The sequence below is a fragment of the Pongo pygmaeus genome, chromosome 23 (genome assembly GCF_028885625.2).
Source record: "Pongo pygmaeus isolate AG05252 chromosome 23, NHGRI_mPonPyg2-v2.0_pri, whole genome shotgun sequence".
Taxonomy (NCBI): domain Eukaryota; kingdom Metazoa; phylum Chordata; class Mammalia; order Primates; family Hominidae; genus Pongo; species Pongo pygmaeus.
This window is the reverse complement of record NC_085931.1, coordinates 54,003,600-54,023,311: the sequence shown is the minus strand read 5'-3', so window position 1 is coordinate 54,023,311 and position 19,712 is coordinate 54,003,600. Positions and strand designations below refer to the sequence as shown.

The 19,712-nt window shown below is 50.8% G+C and overlaps 1 protein-coding gene across 9 annotated transcripts in view; it reads left to right on the top strand.

Annotated features, from left to right (window-relative positions):
• The window catches only part of TTLL1 (TTL family tubulin polyglutamylase complex subunit L1), a 49,983-nt gene that overhangs the window by 17,189 nt on the left and 13,082 nt on the right, over positions 1–19,712 (top strand). For all 9 annotated transcript variants that reach the window (XM_054470015.2, XM_063662984.1, XM_063662985.1 and 6 more), the window contains 5 exons: positions 2,454–2,662; positions 3,691–3,871; positions 7,921–8,055; positions 8,319–8,427; positions 12,692–12,835. In XM_054470015.2, the coding sequence (XP_054325990.1) occupies positions 2,454–2,662; positions 3,691–3,871; positions 7,921–8,055; positions 8,319–8,427; positions 12,692–12,835 (778 nt within the window). The remainder of the gene's footprint in view (positions 1–2,453; positions 2,663–3,690; positions 3,872–7,920; positions 8,056–8,318; positions 8,428–12,691; positions 12,836–19,712) is intronic.

Here is a 19,712-nt window from a genome sequence, read left to right as displayed (position 1 = left end):
TGGTGGCGAGTGCCTGTAGTCCCAGCTCTCGGGAGGCTGAGACAGGAGAATGGCGTGAACCCGGGAGGCGGAGCTTGCAGTGAGCCGAGGTCAAGCCACTGCACTCCAGCCTGGGCAACAGAGCGAGACTCCGTCTCAAAAAAAAAAAAAAAAAGAAAATAAAGATGGCTACAAAGTTCTTGCCACTACTTCACTCTAAAGTTGAGGTCTTTGTCCTTTCCTTGTGAAAGACTCTTGACCACAATGACCAGTGAAATACTGTAAAAATCATACATGCCTGGGCCCAGGCCAGTTCCTCTGTTGGAAACATGCAGGTGCCCTGAGCTGTCCTGTGAGAAGGTACCATCCTGAAGCCCTCGTGCCACAGCGGCCACAGGTAGGTGTTGTACATGGCAGTGCAGCTGTGCCCACCTTCCAGCCTCCAGCTAGGCCTGCCAAGGTGTTAGACATGAAGAAAGCCTTCTGGGACCCCCAGCTCATCCCATCGGCTGGCTCTAAACTTCTGAATGACCTCAGTCAGTGCCACAAGGAGGAGCAGAATTGCTCAGCTGAGCCCTGCCCCAATTCTCACCTTCCAAAGTACTGGATTATAGGCCGGCACGGTGGCTTATGCCTGTAATCCTAGCACTGTGGGAAGCCAAGTCAGGCAGATCACCTGAGGTCAGGAGTTTGAGACCAGCCTGGCCAAACTCCTGGCAAAACCCCGTCTCTACTAAAAATATAAAAATTAGCGGGGTGTGGTGGTTCATGTCTGTAATCCCAGCTACTCGGGAGGCTGAGGCAGGAGAATGGCTCGAACCTGTGAGGCAGAGGTTGCAGTGAGCCAAGATCGTGCCACTGCACTCCAGCCTGGGCAACAGAGTAAGACTCTATCTCCAAAAACAAATAAACAAAACAAAACAAAAGTGCTGGATTACAGACATGAGCCACTGCGCCCGGCCAGTTCTTTTATTTTGAAAAACTGATAAATAAAGGGAAAGAATCAAGCACTGATTCTGTGTTTTGTGTATGAACTGTTCTTGAGGCATCTAGATTGTTGAAGGGAAGCTTGTCCCTATAGAAGTATTCCTGCCATTGCCAAGCACGGTGGCTCACGCCTGTAACTGCGGTACTGTGGGAGGCTGAGGCAGGAGGATCAGTTGAATCCAGGAGTTTGAGATCAGCCTGGGCAACATGGCAAAACCCCATCTCTACAAAAAAAATTATAAAAATTTAGCTGGACACGGTGGCCCCTTCCTGTAGTCCCAGCTACTTGGGAGACTGAGGTAGGAGGATTGCTTGAGCCTGGGAGGCAGAGGTTGCAGTGCGCCGAGATCAAGTCATGACACCCCGGCCTGGGCAACAGAGTGAGACCCTGTCTCAAAAATAAATACATACATACATACATACATACATACATATTGCTTTTTTAGTTCTGATAATTATATAAAATAGGATATCACATAATAGAACATGGAGTCTTGAACCGTTAGAGAATCTTACAGAAATGCTTCGGATGAAATAATATGATGTCTGGGAATTGGTTCAGAACATGCCAGTGCTGAGGGGGGTGGAGGTTCAGACTAAACGAGACTGGCCACGTGCCGTTAACTGGTGAAGTGAGGCAATGGGGGTCCCTTAACGCTTTCTCTCTCCTTCTGAGTGTGATGGAGGTTTTCCATAATAAAAAGTCAAAAAAGATTCCCTTTATTCTAGCCATCCTGGAATCCACAGCAACCCTTCGGGGGCTCCGGGCACCCTCTCTAGGGTGGTGCTGTGGGGTGGGGGTAGGCTGGGGGCACAGGGACCACAGTGCAAGAGGCTGGGGCCACTTGCCATGTTTTGTGACTCTTGCTCTGAGCGGGGGCCAGCCCTTCCTCCATACCCCTTCCCTGCTTCTTGTGGGGTTGGTGAGGACAGGCGTGTGGCAGGGAGACCATGGTTTTCTCAGAGGCTCAGAAGGAATCTAGTTCTCTTTCAACTCTGTCGTCCCCAACTTGCCCCTTCAGCAGACTCTCCAAGAATATCAAGTATTGACTCAGGGCCCTTAAATAACCCCTGTGATTTTATTTTTAAAGGGTCCTTGACCTTCCTGAATTTCGGTACAGATCCTGTTTAAATGAATTTCCTGACTTCAGAGTCTGAAAAGGGTATATCTTTTATTTGTTGACAGTGTTATCATTAATCCGTGTTATCACTAATCAGTAAACATCTATTGAGTGCCTGCTCCGGGCCAGAGAGGGAAACAGCTCAGAATCAGCACAGCTCCCGGCCCTCACACGGCTTGGGTCCCGGCCTGTCCCTGGGCACCCGTTCTGTGCTGCTGTGGGCCGGCGGCCCCTGGCTCAGGTGCCGGGGGATGTGGGAGTAGTGGAGAAGGGTGCTGAGGGTTCAGGGTGTTTGCAGGGACGGGAACAAGGACTTCTGCCACACAGACATCACTGCCAAGCGTCCCTCCTGCTCATCTCTTTCAGGATGAGTGTGCAAACCATCCGAAATGTGTTCAGTGTCGAAGCTGGATATCGGCTCTCAGACGACCAAATAGTCAACCATTTTCCAAACCACTATGAGCTGACCCGGAAGGACCTGATGGTGAAGAACATCAAAAGATACAGGAAGGAGCTGGAGAAAGAAGGGAGTCCTCTGGCGGAAAAAGATGAAAATGGAAAATACCTCTATCTGGGTTTGTGCCTTTTCCACCGGCTCATGTTTTCAGTAAACAGCTGAATTTTTTCTTTGGGGCGCGAGGCGCTGAGGTGGTGACTGTTGGCTTTGATGCATGAGCATGTCCACGCAAGTTGTGGCACCTGTTTCATTTCAGGTGTCTCCAGAATGAGGGAGAAGGAGGGGCCTGAGTTTGGCGTCCTAGTTTCTGTGAGTGCCTTGGGAATTGCCTGGCATGGAGTTTTTTTTTTTGAGACGGAATCTCACTCTGTCATCCAGGTTGGAGTGCAGTGGTGCGATCTCAGCTCACTGCAACCTCCGCCTCCCGGGTTCAAGCAATTCTCCTGCCTCAGCCTGCCAAGTAGTTGGGACTACAGGTGCCCGCTACCATGCCCGGCTAATTTTTTTTTTTCTTTTTGTATTTTTAGTAGAGATGGGATTTCACCATATTGGCCAGGCTGGTCTCAAACTCCTGACCTTGTGATCCACCCGCTTCTGCCTCCCAAAGTGCTGGGATTATAGACGTGAGCCACCGCGCCCAGCCAGCATGGACTTTGTGTAAGCCAGAGGATGCCCTCAGCGCTCGGCCTGGGGAAATACTTCTTGAGGCACAGGCTGCCACGAGGGCTCATGACTGTGTCTGGCTATACCCAGGGAAGACAGTGTGTCCCTGTCCAGTCCGGGATAAAAGCTGGACTGAATAGTTTCAGATTCCTTCACAAACCTGGGCAGAATTCTCTATCTGATCTCCCTGGGCCTCAGTTTCCTCATCTGCTAAATGGGAATTATTACAGAGTTTACAGTAGCTCCCAGGTGGCTGTGGGGATTGAAAAATACAGGTTTGTAAGGTGCTTAGGTAGGCTCTGTAAATGTAACTTGTGAGTGTTGCCCAGGGATTGTGCAGCAGAGGCCCTTGTTCTGTTAGCTGCTGGGTTGCGGTGAGGGGCACTAAGCCCACAGGCCCTGGAAAGGCAGGGGCAAGATCTTTCTGTTCATGGCCACTGTTGGGCTGGCTGCTTACCAGTGCTGGGTGTCTTTGCCTTGCAGACTTTGTTCCGGTCACCTATATGCTGCCTGCTGACTACAACCTGTTTGTAGAGGAGTTCCGGAAGAGCCCGTCTAGCACGTGGATCATGAAGCCTTGTGGCAAGGCCCAGGGAAAGGGCATCTTCCTTATCAACAAGCTCTCACAGATCAAAAAGTGGTCCCGGGACAGCAAGACGTCTTCGTAAGTGTGGGCAGCCACCCACTTTGTGTGCCAGGTCCCAGTTCACCGTTTTATGCTGTTCTGCAGTCTTTGTGGTTTTTTGTTTGTTTTTTTTTTTGACAGAGTCTCGCTCTGTTGCCCAGGCAGGAGTACAGTGGCACAATCTCAGCTCACTGCAACCTCCGCCTTCTGGGTTCAAGCGATTCTCCTGCTTCAGCCTCCCAAGTAGCTGGGATTACAGGCATGCGTCACCACGCCCAACTAATTTTTGTATTTTTTTTAATAGAGATGGGGTTTTGCGGCCGGGCACGGCGGCTCATGCCTGTAATCCCAGCCCTTTGGGAGGCCGAGGTGGGTGGATCGCGAGGTCAGGAGATCAAGACCAGCCTGGCCAAGATGGCAAAACGCCATCTATACTAAAAATACAAAAAAAAAATTAGCCAGGCAAGGTGGCAGTTGCCTGTAATCCCAGCTACTCAGGAGGCTGAGGCAGGAGAATCGCTTGAACCCAGAAGGCGGAGATTGCAGTGAGCTGAGATCGTGCCATGCACTCCAGCCTGGGTGACAGAGTGAGACTCTGTCTAAAAAAAAAAAAAGAGAGAGAGAGGTGGGGTTTTGCCCTGTTAGCCAGGCTGGTCTCAAACTCCTGACCTCAGGGTGATCCACCCACCTTGGCCTCCCAAAGTGCTGGGATTACAGGCGTGAGCCACTGTTCCTGACCTGTTCTGTGGTCTTTGGCCACGAGCCACACAGCCCATGCTTGCTTTTGCAGGTGTGCATCATCTGTCACATGGCGTCACAGTGGGGCTCTGTGGCTGTCTTCGTGTGATTAGTCGCAGACTCTGCCCAAGGCAGGCCATGACGAAGGGTGTAGGTCATGGGCCAGGGCCTGCAGCCACTTTTCGATTACAGGCTGGTGTGAGAACCGCTCAGTCATGGTGGTTCTGAGGCAGCAAGGCACCTGCCAAAGTCCTGGGACTCGCGGCCCTAGGGTCCTGGGATTGAAGCCCAGTCTCACACGAAGTGGCTGAGCATATTTTGTTCTTCAGACTCTCCATGTCTTACATTCTGCATCTGAGTAAACCAGGGACACCAGCAGCACCACCGCCATGGGGTTGTGGTGGGGATGGAACTAGTTAACACACGTGAAGTATGAAGCATCTGGGAGGAGCCGGGCACAGCCGAGCAAGTGGTGGGGCAGTGGCCTCGTGGCAAGCCCGGGGGCCTGGGTCTGCTGGCTCCTCTGTCTTTGTTTTTTGTCAGCTGCTCAGAAGTGCCCGGGGCCCACTGGGGCAAAACTTCCATCTGATCCTTTTCCAGTGGGGAGATGACTCACTTCTCAGGAGTTCCCAGGGTGACAGGAGACACCTTCTCATTTTACAGCATGTTTACTTTTTTTTTTCTTTTGAGATGGAGTCTCACTCTTGTTGCCCAGGCTGGAGTACAGTGGTACAATCTCAGCCCACTGCAACCTCACGCCTCCCAGGTTCAAGTGATCTGCTACCTCAGCCTCCCAAGTAGCTGGGATCACAGGCGCCCACCACCATGCCTGGCTAATTTTTTTATTTTTAGTAGAGATGGGGTTTTACCATGTTGGCCGGGCTGGTCTCTAACTCCTGATCTCAGGTGATCCACCCACCTAGGCCTCCCAAAGTGCTAGGATTACAGGGGGTGAGCCACTGTCTGCGGCCTAAAAAAAAATTTTTTTTGTTTTAAGATGGGATCATGGCTCACTGCAACCTCAACCTCCTGGGCCCAAGTGATCCTCCCACCTCAGCCTCCTGAGTAGCTGAGACTATAGGTACACACCACCACATCTGGCTAACTTTTCTTTTTTGTAGAGGCAGGATTTCACCATGTTGCCCAAGTTGATCTCAAATCCCTGGGCTCAAGTGATCTGCCTGCCTCAGCCTCCCAAAGTGCTGGGACTACAGGTGTCAGCCACCATGCCTGGCCATGCTTAAATCTAATTACACTTTGCCAGCCCCCGGATGGCCAGGCCCAAGGAGCATTTCCCTGAGTGGACTCCTGGGGACTGTCCTGCAGCTGCTTGCACTGTCCCCTGGGGCAGGGGGTGTGTCCTCCATGGATACACCCCACCCCTATTTCCTTCCTGATGACGCAGCCCCTCACAGTGAGAGGCCGGGAGCATGTTGCCAGCTGACTAAATATACCTTTGGTCTTTACCATCCATTTTTTTTCTAGTAGCTTGATTTTTTTTTGGTTTTGATTTTTTTTTTTTTTTTGAGACAGTGTCTCGCTCTGTCACCCAGGCTGGACTGCAGTGGCACGATCTCAGCTCACTGCAACCTCCACGTCCCAAGTTCAAGCGATTCTCCTGCCTCAGCCTCCTGAGTAGCTGGGACTACAGGCACCCACCACCACGCCCGGCTAATTTTTGTATTTTTAGTAGAGACAGGGTTTCACCATGTTGGTTAGGCTGGTCTGGGATTACAGGCGTGAGCCACCGCGCCCAGCCTCCAGTAGCTTGATTTTTTTTAGAGCAGCTTTAGGTTTACTGCACAATTGAAGAAGATACAGAGATTTTTTTTCCTATACCCCTTCCCCCACACATGCACGGCCTCCCCCCTTATCAGCATCCCTCACCAGAATGGAACATTTGTTAAAATTGGCAAACTGATTAGCTTGGGTGTTGTGGCGCATGCCTGTAGTCTCAGCTACTCTCCAGGCTGAGGTGAGACTATCACTTGAGCCCAGGAGACTGCAGTGAGCTGAGATCACACCACTGCACTCCAGCCTGGGCAACACAGCAGGACCATCTCAAAAAAAAAAAAAATTTGGCCATGTGTAGTGGCACAAGCCTGTAATCCCAGCACTTTGGGAGGCCAAGGTGGGCAGATCACTTGAGGTCTGGAGTTTGAGACTAGCCTGGCCGACATGGCAAAACCCTGTCTCTACTAAAAATACAAAAATTAGCCGGGCATGGTGGCTGGCGTCTGTAATCTCAGCTACTCGGGAGGCTGAGGCAGGAGAATCATTTTAACCCAGGAGGTGGAGGTTGCAGTGAGCCGAGATCACGCCAATGCACTTCAGCCTGGGCGACAGAGGAAGACTCTGTCTCAAAAATATATATATATATATAAATAAAAATTGGCAGACTGACACCAACTCATCATCACTCAAAGGCCATAGTTCACATTAGGGTTTATTCTTAGTGTTGTCCATTTTGGGAGCTTAGACAAATGTATAGTGACATGGATCTACCAGTATTTTATTTATTTATTTTTTGAGATGGAATCTCGCTCTGTTGCCCAGACTGGAGTGCAGTGGCAGGATCTTGGTTCACTGCAAACTCTGCCTCCCGGGTTCAAGCGATTCTCCTGCCTCAGCCTCTCGAGTAGCTGGAATTACAGGCGCCTGCCCCCACTCCTGGCTATTTTTGTATTTTTAGTAGAGACAGGGTTTCACCATGTTGGCCAGGCTGGTCTCAAACTACTGACCTCAGGTGATCCACCTGCCTCGGCCTCCCAAAGTGCTGGGATTACAGGCGTGAGCCACCAAGCTTGGCCGGATCCACCATCATAGTAACATACAGAGTAGTTTCACTGCCCTCAAAATCCTCTGTGCTCTGCCTGTTTATCCCTAGTCTGTGGCAACCACAGATCTTTTCACTGTCTTTATTTATTTATTTACTTATTTATTTATTTGAGATGGAGTCTTGCTCTGTCGCCCGGGCTGGAGTGCAGTGGTGCAATCTCAGCTCACTGCAACCTCCACCTCGTGGGTTCAAGTGATTCTCCTGCCTCAGCCTCCTGAGTATCTGGGACTACAGGCACACACCACCACACTGGGCTAATTTTTTTTCTTTTTAGCAGAGACGGGGTTTCACCATGTTGACCAGGCTCGTCTTGAACTCCCAACCTGAAGTGATCCACCTGCCTCGGCCTCCCAAAGTGCTGGGATTACAGGCTTGAGCCACCGCGCCCGGCCAAAACTCTTTAATTTTTTAATTTTAATGAAGTCCAGCTTATGAGTTATTCCTTTCATGGCTTGTGTCTTCGGTATTGCATCTTTTACCATCTAATTTTTACTTTCTCTGCCATGTTTAGGTTTGTGTCTCAATCTAATAAGGAAGCCTACGTGATCTCTCTCTATATTAACAACCCATTACTAATTGGCGGGAGGAAGTTCGACCTGCGCTTGTACGTTTTGGTGTCCACGTACCGTCCACTGCGCTGTTACATGTAAGCATCCCTAAGGTTTTGGTTCCCTCTTGATTGTGTTTTCACCCAAAACATCTTTCTTCTTAGCACCATTGTGAGGTTTTGTAAAACAGTGCATGTGCAGTGCCTGGCACGGGGCAGGGATTGAGGGAAGTAAGAGCAGTCAGTCCCGATGCTGATGTGAGTCGTGTAAATCACACACACAAAAGCAGCTCTTTTTAGAGAATGGTGTCTTTTCTTTGTGCTTCTCCTCAGAGTTTGAATTAATCTGCATTCCCTCCTAGGTACAAGCTTGGGTTTTGCCGGTTCTGCACAGTGAAATACACCCCGAGTACCAGTGAGCTGGACAACATGTTCGTTCATCTCACCAACGTCGCCATCCAGAAGCACGGGGTGAGTGTGTCTTTCATTTGTGCTTACAGAAATGGACTGACTTTCAGGCCAGGTGCGGTGGCTCACGCCTGTAATCCCAGCACTTTGGGAGGCTGAGGCGGGTGGATCACCTGAGGTCAGGAGTTCAAGACCAGCCTGACCAACATGATGAACCCCTGTCTCTACTAAAAAAAAAAAAAAATACAGAAATTACCATGGTGGCTGGCGCCTGTAATTCTAGCTACTCGGGAGGCTGAGGCAGGAGAATTGCTTGAACCGGAAGGCAGAGGTTGCAGTGAGCTGAGATTGCACCATTGCACTCCAGCCTGGACAACTGAGCGAGACTCTGTCTCAAAAAAAAAAAAGACCGATTTTGTCGGTTTCTTTCTTCTATTTTTGCAAGAACAGGGTGGGTATAGGAGTGATACTCAAAGAGTATCCTGGTCTAAGGTCTGGCACTGATGGGACTGGGAGGCTCTAGGCATCAGGCAGGCTGGCCTGGGGCACATCAGCTGAATGCCGGGGCTGGGTGGGAGCACCTGGAGAAAGAAGGCAGCAGGCTCAAGCCCTGCCTTTCTAGTTCTGTGGCCTCGGGAAGTCAGTGTAACTCTCAGAGCCTCAGTTTCTCCATTTATAAAAGGAGATCATAGTATTACCTGGCGGGACTGTGGGAGGATGTCATGAGGTGACTTCTGCTTAGACCGTCCCTGAGGTACCCTGCCTCAACTTACAATTTTTCAAGCTTCCAGTGGTGTGAAAAAGACATGCATTCAGTAGGAACCGTACTTCAAGTACACATGCAACCATTCGGTTTTTTACTTTGAGTAGAGTAGTCAATAAATTATGTGAGGTATTTCACACTTTATTATAAAACAGGCTTTGCCTTAGATGATTTTACCCAACTGCAGGCTATTGTAAGTGTTCTGAGCATGTCTTAGATAGGCAAGGCTATGATATTCAGTAGGTTAGGTATATAAAATGCACTTTTTTTTTTCTTTTTGAGGCAGAGTCTCGCTCTGTTGCCCCAGCTAGAGTGCAGTGGCATGATCTCAGCTCACCACAACCTCTGTCTCCCAGGTTCAAGTGATTCTCCTGCCTCAGCCTCCTGAGGAGCTGAGCCTACAGGCATGTGCCACCATGCCTGGCTAATTTTTGTATTTTAGTAGAGACGGGGTTTCACCATGTTGGCCAGGCTGGTCTCGAACTCTTTATCTCAAGTGATCCGCCCACCTCAACCTCCCAAAGTGCTGGGATTACAGGTATGCGCCACTGCGTCTGGCGTTAAATAATGCAGTTTCTTTTTTTTTCTTTTTTCTTTTCCTTTCTTTTTTTTTTTTTTTTAAGAGATGGAGTCTCGCTCTGTTGCCAGGCTAGAGTGCAGTGCCGTGATCTCAGCTCACTGCAACCTCCGCCTCCCAGGTTCAAGCAATTCTCCTGCCTCAGCCTCCCGAGTAGCTGGGATTACAGGTGTGCGCCATCATGCCCAGCTGATTTTTGTATTTTTAGTAGAGATGGGATTTCCCCGTGTTGGCCAGAATGGCCTTGATCTCTTGACCTCGTGATCCACCCGCCTCGGCCTCCCAAAGTCCTGGGATTAGAGGCGTGAGCCACTGCGCCCGGCCAAATCCACTTTCAACTTACAGTATTTTCAACTTGCTATGGGTTTATCTGGACGTAGCCCCATCGGAGGGGCATCTGTACCCATTGAGTACCTATGTGAGTTGGTCCCCTTCTGAGTGCCCAGGGCACAGTGTTAGGCAAAGCTTACTTTAGTACCTACTCTCACGGATCCCAGAGCTTCCAGGGGAGATAGTCATCAAATAATCACCCTGATGAACATGAAATTACAAACTGAGCTGCTTGCTCTGAAAGTGAGGAACACACATCTAGAAGAGCATGGAACAAAAGAAGCCCCTCATCCAGTGGTTGGAGAAGGCTTCCCTGCAAAGTGGTGCTGGAGCCGAGATCTGAAGCATGAGTAGGGATAATCCAGAGCGGGTAGGGAAGGTTCCATAGTGGTAGGTACAGCGTGTGCCGAGGCCCTGTTGCCAGAGGGAGCATTACAGGGGCCGAAAGGATGCCCTGGCTTGAGGGCAGTGGATGGGGAGGGACTGGAGAGGCCAGCAAGGGCAGACACACAGGACTTTGTGGGCCCAGTTCAGGTTTGGGGCTCTAATTTCACCCCAACACAAACCAAGGTCTCGTTTCTTTATGAAAGACTCCGTCTTTGATTTGAATCCTCTTTGGATGGAAGCCTTGAATGCTCTGGTCTTTTTTCTAATTTGAGGAGAAAGAGAGAGTATTGGTATGAAATATGCATTTCTGAAGAACCTGCTGAAGAGTTTGGTCAGACGAGGCTGGACTCGGTCCTCCGCCCATCACTTACCTCTGTGTGACTTGGGCAGCTCACCAGCCCTCCGGGCCCCACAGCTGCCAACAGGAGCCAGGGGTTCACCTTGCTGGTCTTGGGATGACGATGGCCACCGCTTACCAGGGCCAAGTGGCTTCCACATGTGGCTGGCCTAACTCGCTTCCCCTTCAGGTCTTCCTCAGAGCAAACCAAGCAAGCGTCAGTTTTACAAATTTTATTTTTTATTTATGTATTTATGATTATTAGTTTTTTTAGACAGAGTCTTGCTCTGTCACCCAGGCTGGAGTACAGTGGCGGGATCTCGGCTTACTGCAACCTCCTCCTTCCAGCTTCAAGCGATTCTTCTGCCTCAGCCCCCCGAGTAACTGGGGTTACAGGTGCACGCCACCACACCTGGCTGGGGTTTTTAGTAGAGATGAGGTTTCACCATGTTGGCCATGCTGGTCTCAAACTCCTGACCTCAGGTGATCCTCTCACCTTGGCTTCCCAAAGTGCTGGGATTACAGGCGTGAGCCACCTTGCCTGGACTTTCTTTTAAAATATGGTTAATTCTCCTTTTATCTGCTTTGAGTCAGTGGTGTTGGCTCAAGCAGTTAGTAGGCTGGTTTTGTTTTAGTTCGTGGTTCTCACTTTTATACTTAGAAAATGAAATTGCAGTCTCCTAACAGTGTAATACATGTGGGTATTTTCTAGCTCTTTGCCTTCAAAGGCAAGCATTGTGTGGAGAATTTAATTTTCAGGGGTGGCAAAACAGGAAGAGCTCAGAACTGGCATCAGAACATTTGGGCTGGGGGCCCGGCCCCATCCCAGCCCAGCAGGAAAGCTTGGCCAAGTAACAGCTTCTCTGAGCCCAGCCTCCCCTGTGAAATGGGATGATAATGGCGTCTTCTCAAGGTTGTTAGAGGGTTATGGGTGTGGTGCTTTTAAACTGCAGTGTGCAGCCCAGGCATGTCTTAGGTTGGCTTCCCCAGGAAAGACTCTGAGGTAGAAGTCAGCAAGCTGATGTTGCTGCAGTGGAGGCCTCTGCCCACCCTGGGGCGCTGTGGAGCAGGGGTGGCGCTGCAGAGCTGTCCTGGAGGGAGCAGGGGCTGACACCTGCCATCGGCCAGACATGGTATGCTGCTGCCTTGGGGAGGGCTTTCGCCCTGGATTAGGCAGCTCCCTCAAGCCAAGGGCACTCCCAGTGAGGGTGGGTCTCAGCTAGAAGAATGAGTGCCTTGGTCTTGAAGGGTATCCCGGCAGCACTCCACAGCCTGTGCTGTGAGGCATAAATGATTAAGCCTGAGAGTATTAGGGAGATGAGCATTTTAAAATACCCACGGAAGTCCAAGTGCGGTGGCTCACAGTGCAGTAAGCCGAGATCGTGCCATTGCACTCCAGCCTGGGCGACAAAGTGGGACTGTGTCTCAAAAAACAAAAATAAAAACAAAAAACCCCACATAATAGGAGGCCCAGGTGGCCAGGCACAGTGGCTCATGCCTGTAATCCCAACACTTTGGGAGACCAAGGCAGGAAGATCACTTGAGGCCAGGAGTTCAAGACCAGTCTGGGCAACATAGTGAGACCTCTTCTCTACAAAAAATTTAAAAATTAGCCAGGCATAGTGGCACATGCCTGTAGTCCCAGTTACTTGGGAGGCTGAGGTGGGAGGATCGCTTGAGCTCAAGAGGTCAAGGCTGCAGTGCACCAAAATCATGCCACTGCACTCCAGCTTGGGGGACAGAGTGAGACCCTGTCTTAAAATGGAAAATAGCCGGCCCAGATCTCCCTGGGGCAGGGGTCCGGACGTTTGCCTTGTTGCTGGATGCCCACACCCAGGGGGCACTCCAGAAATGCTTGGGGGATGCAACGGTTCCACTGGGTTCCTCTGGGCTGCATAGCCTAAGGGATGCCTGCCCGCTTTCCCGTCACCAGGAGGACTACAACCATATCCATGGGGGCAAGTGGACAGTGAGTAACCTGCGGCTCTACCTGGAGAGCACCCGCGGCAAGGAGGTGACCAGCAAGCTGTTCGACGAGATCCACTGGATCATCGTGCAGTCCCTGAAGGCCGTGGCGGTGAGTTTGGTGCAGGCGGGGGAGCCCAGGGCCCGTTTGGGAGTGGAGGGCTTGCTGTCTTTCTGTTAAAAATATCTGTTTTCAGCCGTGCGCGGTGGCTCACACCTGTAATCCCAGCACTTTGGGAGGCTGAGGTGGGCAGATCACCTGAGGTCAGAAGTTTGAGACTAGCCTGGCCCACATACGTGGTGAAACCCTGTTTCTACTAAAAATACAAAAAGTAGCTGGGCATGGTGGCATGCACGTGTAATCCCAGCTACTTGGGAGGCTGAGGCAGGAGAATCGCTTGAACCCGGGAGGCAGAGGTTACAGTGAGCGGAGATCACACCACTGCACTCCAGCCAGGGTAACAGAGTGAGACTCTGTCTCAAAAAACAAAAAACAGGCCGGGCGCGTTGGCTCATGCCTGTAATCCCAGCACTCTGGGAGGCCAAGGCGGGTGGATCACCTGAGGTCAGAAGTTCAAGACCAGCCTGGACATGGTGAAACCCCGTCTCTACCAAAAATACAAAAAATTAGCTGGGCGTAGTGGTGCACACCTGTAATCCCAGCTACTTGGGAGGCTGAGGCAGGAGAATTGCTAGAACCCGGGAGGCGGAGGTTGCAGTGAGCTGAGATCGCACCATTGTGCTCCAGCCTGGGCAACAAGAGTGAAACTCCGTCTCAAAAAAAAAAAAAAGAGCCTGTTTTCATGTTCTTGCCACCTGCATGTCTGCCAGAGGCTGCAGTGTTTTCAGGAAGGGAAAGGGGCTACCTTCCAGTGCAGTGCTGCTTGCGGGGTGAGCCAGGCTAGCCTCTCAGGTGTAGCCACAGGCCCTGGCCCCTTCACTCCTCTTATACCCACTAAGTCAATAATAACTATTTTGGCATAAACTGATATATTGGAGATGGACTTCCAGCAGCCTCTTGTTTGTAGATGTCCTGACTTTAGTATTTCATAGATATTTCGGGCTGGAAATGGCATGCCTCTTCTTTTTTTATCTTCACATTTTATGTTTGTTTGCTGGTTTTCAGTTGGCATTCGTGTTTTGTTTCACAGTGTTAAAGCTGGTGCACATCTATTTTTAAGGGAAAGGAGAGAAGGGAACATCTGAGCACCAGCAAGCTGGCTACTGTTAATATTTCCGGGGCCAGGCGCTGTGGCTCACGCCTGTAATCCCAGCACTTTGGGAGGCCGAGGTGGGTGGATCATGAGGTCAGGAGACCGAGACCATCCTGGCTAACATGGTGAAACCCTGTCCCTACTAAAACTACAAAAAAATTAGCCAGGCGTGGTGGCAGGCGCCTGTAGTCCCAGCTACTCTGGAGGCTGAGGTAGGAGAATGGTGTGAACCTGGGAGGCGGAGCTTGCAGTAAGCCGAGATCGCACCACTGCACTCCAGCCTGGCGACAGATTGAGACTCCATCTCAAAAAAAATAAAAATAAATATTTCCAGTGCTCCCCAGAAGGTGTCTTGGGGGTGTTTTTTACCCCTATATGACTCCTGGGACAACGGAGGCCCAGGCCCCAGAGCTGGGAAGTAGAACAGGTTTCTGGCCCAAAGCCCGTGAAATCTTCCCATCTCACCTATGAGGGAGGGGCAGGAAAGCAGCCCACCCACCCTCCCCAGCCCACTCCAGGAGCCCACCCACCCTCCCCAGCCCACTCCAGGAGCCCACCCACCCTCCCCAGCCCACTCCAGGAGCCCACCCACCCTCCCCAGCCCACTCCAGGAGCCCACCCACCCTCCCCAGCCCACTCCAGGAGCCCACCCACCCTCCCCAGCCCACTCCAGGAGCCCACCCACCCTCCCCAGCCCACTCCAGGAGCCCACCCACCCTCCCCAGCCCACTCCAGGAGCCCACCCACCCTCCCCAGCCCACTCCAGGAGCCCACCTACCCTCCCCAGCCCACTCCAGGAGCCCAGTTTCACCTGTCAGTTTCGTGGTCTTTTGTTTTTTTCTCTGAGGGCAAGTATGGTCTGTCCTTCTACCTTTTGAGGTGGCCCCTGAGAGACCCACCCACTCAGATGTGGGCCCAGAGAGTGGATGCCACATCACCATGGAGCGTGTGTGTGGTGGGATACTTCCCATTCTTTTAACAAAGGTGCTTTACAAAACTCCCAAAGCTCAAAGAATCACCACCACGTCAAAGAGCAAAAGTAACCATGGCCAGACTGTGATATGTGTCCCCCACACTGGCGTCAAGAGGCTGTGAGAAAGAGCTTCGCTCCACAGTCAGAAATGTATGAAATTGGCCGGGCACAGTGGCTTACGCCTGTAATCCCAGCACTTTGAGAGGCCGAGGTGGAGGATCACTTAAGCCCAAAAGTTTGGGACTTGAGGTTAACAAAGCAAGACCCTGCTTGCTTTTTTTTTTTTTTTTTAATTTGAGACGGAGTCTCATTCTGTTGACCAGGCTGGAGTACAGTGGCACAATCTCGGCCCACTGCAGCCTCTGATCCCTGGTTCAAACAATTCTCCTGCCTCAGCCTCCTGATTTTTGTATTTTTGGTACAGACAGAGTTTCACCATGTTGGCCAGGCTGGTCTGGATCTCCTAACCTTGTGATCCACCCACCTCGGCCTCCCAAGGTGCTGGGATTACAGATGTGAGCCACCGCGCCTGGCCAAGACCTTGCTTCTAAAAATAAAAAAATAAATTAGCTGGGTGTGGTGGCATGTGCTTGTGATCCCAGCTAGGCAGGAGGGTGAGGTGGGAGGATCGCTTGAGTCCGGGAGTTTGAGGATACAGTGAGCCATGATCACACCAATGCACTCCAGTCTGGGTGACAACGAGGCCCTGTCTCTTTAATGTTTTTGTTTTGTTTTGTTTTTGAGATGGAGTCTCGCTCTGTCACCCAAGCTGGAGTGCAGTGGTGCGATCTTGGCTCCCAGCAACCTCCACCTCCCAGGTTCAAGAGATTCTCTTGCTTCAGCCTCCCAAGTAGCTGGGACTACAGGTGCACGTCACCATACCTGGCTAATTTTTGTATTTATAAGTAAGACAGGGTTTCGCCATGTTGCCCAGGCTAGTCTCAAACTCCTCACCTGAGGTGATCCACCCACCTGGACCTCCCAAAGTGCTGGGATTACAGGCATGAGCTACTACACCCGGCTAGTCCTGTCTCTTTAAAAAAAAAAAAAGGACGAAGAAGAAGAAAGATAGAAGGAAATGTGTGAAACTGCTGTTCTGGAGAAAGTGTGATGGCATCAAGGTTGATGTGTGAACATATTTTTTTTTTTTTCAATTTTTTTTTGAGACGAGTCTTGCTGTGTCGCCAGGCTGGAGTGCAGTGATGCGATCTCGGCTCACTGCAACCTCCGCCTCCCAGGTTCAAACAATTCTCTTGCCTCAGCCTCCTGAGTAGCTGGGACTACAAGTGCGCACCACCACGCCCAGCTAATTTTTGTATTTTTAGTAGAGACAGGGTTTCACCATGTTGGCCAGGCTGGTCTCGATCTCTTGACCTCATGATCCGCCTGCCTCGGACTCCCAAAGTGCTGGGATTACTGGCAGGAACCACTGTGCCCGGCTGTATGAACATATTTATATAAAACATTCTCTGTGGAGGCCAGGTGTGGTGGCTCACACCTGTAATCCTAGCTCTTAGGGAGGCAGAGGCAGGAGGATAGCTTGAACCCAGGAGTTCGAGACCTGCCTGGGCAATATAGCGAGACCTCCTTCTCCACAAAAAGGGGGAAAAAAAAAGACAAAAAAAAGAAACATACTCTGTGGAAAATTAAGGCCTTGACTTCTACTTTTACCTTTGAACATATCCACTTACATTGAGCCTCTTTGAAGTGAAAGGCTTCAGTGAAAAACAACCATGAAAATTAAGAGGCTGGGCATGGTGGCTCATGCTTGTAATCTCAGCCCTTTGGGAGACTGAGACAGGAGGATTGCTTGAGGCCAGGAGTTCAAGACCAACCTGGACCACATAGCAAGATGCTGTCTCTACAAAAAAAAAAAAATTTTTTTTAATTAGCCGAATGTGTTGGTGCACACCTGTTGTCCCAGCCCTTTGGGAGGTTGAGGTGGGCAGATTGCTTGAGCCCAGGAATTTGAGACCAGCCTGGGCAACTTGCGAGACCCTGTCTCTACAAGAAACACAAAAATTAGCCAGGCATGGTGCTGCATGCCTATAGTCCCAGCTACTGGGCAGGCTGACCTGGGAAGATCACTTGAGCCTGGAAGATTGAGGCTACAGGGAGCCGTGATCACACCACTACACTCTAGCCTGGGTGACAGAGTGAGACCTTGTCTCAAAAAAAAAAAGAAAGAAAGAAAGAAAAAGAAAAAAGAAAGAAAACTATAGACAGACGTGGCCAGGCACAGTGCTGTAATCCCAGCACTTTGAGAGGCTGAGGTGGGCGGATCACATGAGGCCAGGAGTTCAAGACCAGCCTGGATAACATGATGAAACCCCATCTCTACTAAAAATACAAAAATTAGCCAGGCGTGATGGCACACACCCATAATCCCAGCTACTCGGGAGGCTGATGGAGGAGAATCGCTTGAACTTGGGAGGTAGAGGTTGCAGTGAGCGGAGACCACACCACTGCACCCCAGCCTGGGTGACAGAGTAAGAGTCTGTCTCAAAAAACAAAAAGAAGGGGCTGGGCGCGGTGGCTCACACCTGTAATCCCAGCACTTTGGGAGGCCTAGGCAGGCAGATCACAAGCTCAGAAGATCAAGACCATCCTGGCTAACATGGTGAAACCCCGTCTCTACTAAAAATACAAAAAATTAGCCGGGCATGGTGGCGGGCACCTGTAGTCCCAGCTACTCAGGAGGCTGAGGCAGGAAAATGGCGTGAACCCGGGAGGCGGAGCTTGCAGTGAGCCGAGATTGCGCCACTGCACTCCAGCCTGGGCCACAGAGCAAGACTCCGTCTCAAAAAAAAAAAAAAAAAAAAAAGGCCAGATGTGGTGACTCATGCTTGTAATCCCAGTACTTTGGGAGGGCAAGATGGGTGGATCACCTGAGGTTAAGAGTTCGAGACCAGCCTGGCCAACATGGTGAAATCCTATTGCTACTAAAAATACAAAATTAGCTGGGTGTTGTGGTGCACACCTGTGATCCCAGCTATTTGGGAGGCTGAAGCAAGAGAATCGCTTGAACCTGGGAGGCAGAATTTGAGTGAGCCGAGACGGTGCCATTGCACTCCAGCCTGGGCAACAAGAGCAAAACTCCATCTCAAAAAAAAAAAAAAAGAAAGAGATGATGTCGGTGGGCACCTTGACTTTCTGCACTTTGAGTGAAGCTCTTCCTGCTTTCAGAGTGGTGCGTGAGCATGGTGTGTGGTTCGTTCTGTGTCTTTGGCTCACAGTGAGGATTTGACAGAAAAAACCCGGGACCTAGTTCATTGCTGGAGATACAGCTTAGGGGCCGAGTGCCCCATCTCTTGTCCCACTGAAGCTCCTTATACCTTGGTGGCTTGGGTTGCAGCTTGGGTGGCAGGTAACGAGTGTGGAGTTCAGATCTGATTCCATGCCAGGCCCCACCATGTCCCGACAGGGGACTTTGCTCAAGAGCCCACTCTTGCTGGGCCTCAGATGCCTCATCTGTGAAACTGGGACCCTGACACCAGTGTCACGGCGTATACGTGAACAGTGCTCTGCAGAGACTGACTTCATGATTGAGAAGAGTTAAATTCCGCTCATCTGTTAACACGTGATTGTGTGAATTCTAATGCCGGATTAACCAGCCCTTTGCTCTCTCTCCCTCCCCAGCCCATTTTGGTAGAGCTTTGAGAAAAAGTTAGCTGTTTAATCAAGGAAACCTGTATTCCTTCAGCCTGGCCCTCTGGCAGGTGCCTCTGAATGACTCCTTCTGGGCCTCAGTTTCCTGAACTGAAAAGCGGTTATGATAGATTTCTAAGGCTCTGCGAGGCTTTGGGAGCAGGAATTTATTATTCAGTTTTTATTCACTTAGCATATATTTCATCACCTGGTTTTTACCAGGCATGTTGTCCTCAGAGTGAGGCAGACAAGGAAACAGGCACATGGGAGGGGCCTGGTGCAGGACGGGAGGTGGCTCTGAGACCCCCCGAGGAACCCAAACCTGCAGCATGAGACTGGACAGAGATGCTGAGAGCTACGCGATGCCGTCAGCCTGCTCAGGGCTGGAGGCAGAGCGGGGTTTGGAGAATGACAGTCAGGCTGATGACTTCCTGTCTTACAGACATTTTCTGGGACAGTCATCTGAGCACTGGCCTGGATGAGGATACCAGGCTTTTAGTTTAAATGTAATTCCACTAAATTACATGAAGAGGCAGCCAACCAGAGCCTCCCTTTCCCTCAGTGAGTGAGGAGGGTGGTCCGGGCTCTCTCCTTCCCAGAGTTTCTAGCTTCAAGTGTTTTGTTGAAGCGGAGTCCGATGCCCTCTATCGTGTGACAAGACCTCCCTACCCCGTCTCTATGCTTCACTGACTATAGGGTGCACAAGTCTCTGAGGAGCCTGTAAAACTGTGGTGCGTCTCCAGAGGTTGAATCCAGGCAGGCTGGGGAGGGCCCAGGAATCTGCATCATAAGCAGCTGGCTTTGGGGGGCTTTTTTGTGTTTTTTTTTTTTTTTTTGAGACGGAGTTTCGCTCTTGTTGCCCAGGCTGGAGTGCGGTGGCGCAGTCTTGGCTCACTGCAACCTCCGTCTCCTGGGTTCAACTGATTCTCCTGTCTCAGCCTCCCAAGTAGCTGGGATTACAGGCACCCGCCACCACGGCCCACTAATTTTTTGTATTTGTAGTAGAGATGGAGTTTCACCATGTTGGCCAGGCTGGTCTCGAACTCCCGACCTCAGGTGATCCACCCGCCTCTGCCTCCTAAAGTGCTGAGATTACAGACATCAGCCACTGCGCCCAGCCAGTTTTCTTTTTTTTGTTTGTTTGTTTGCTTTTA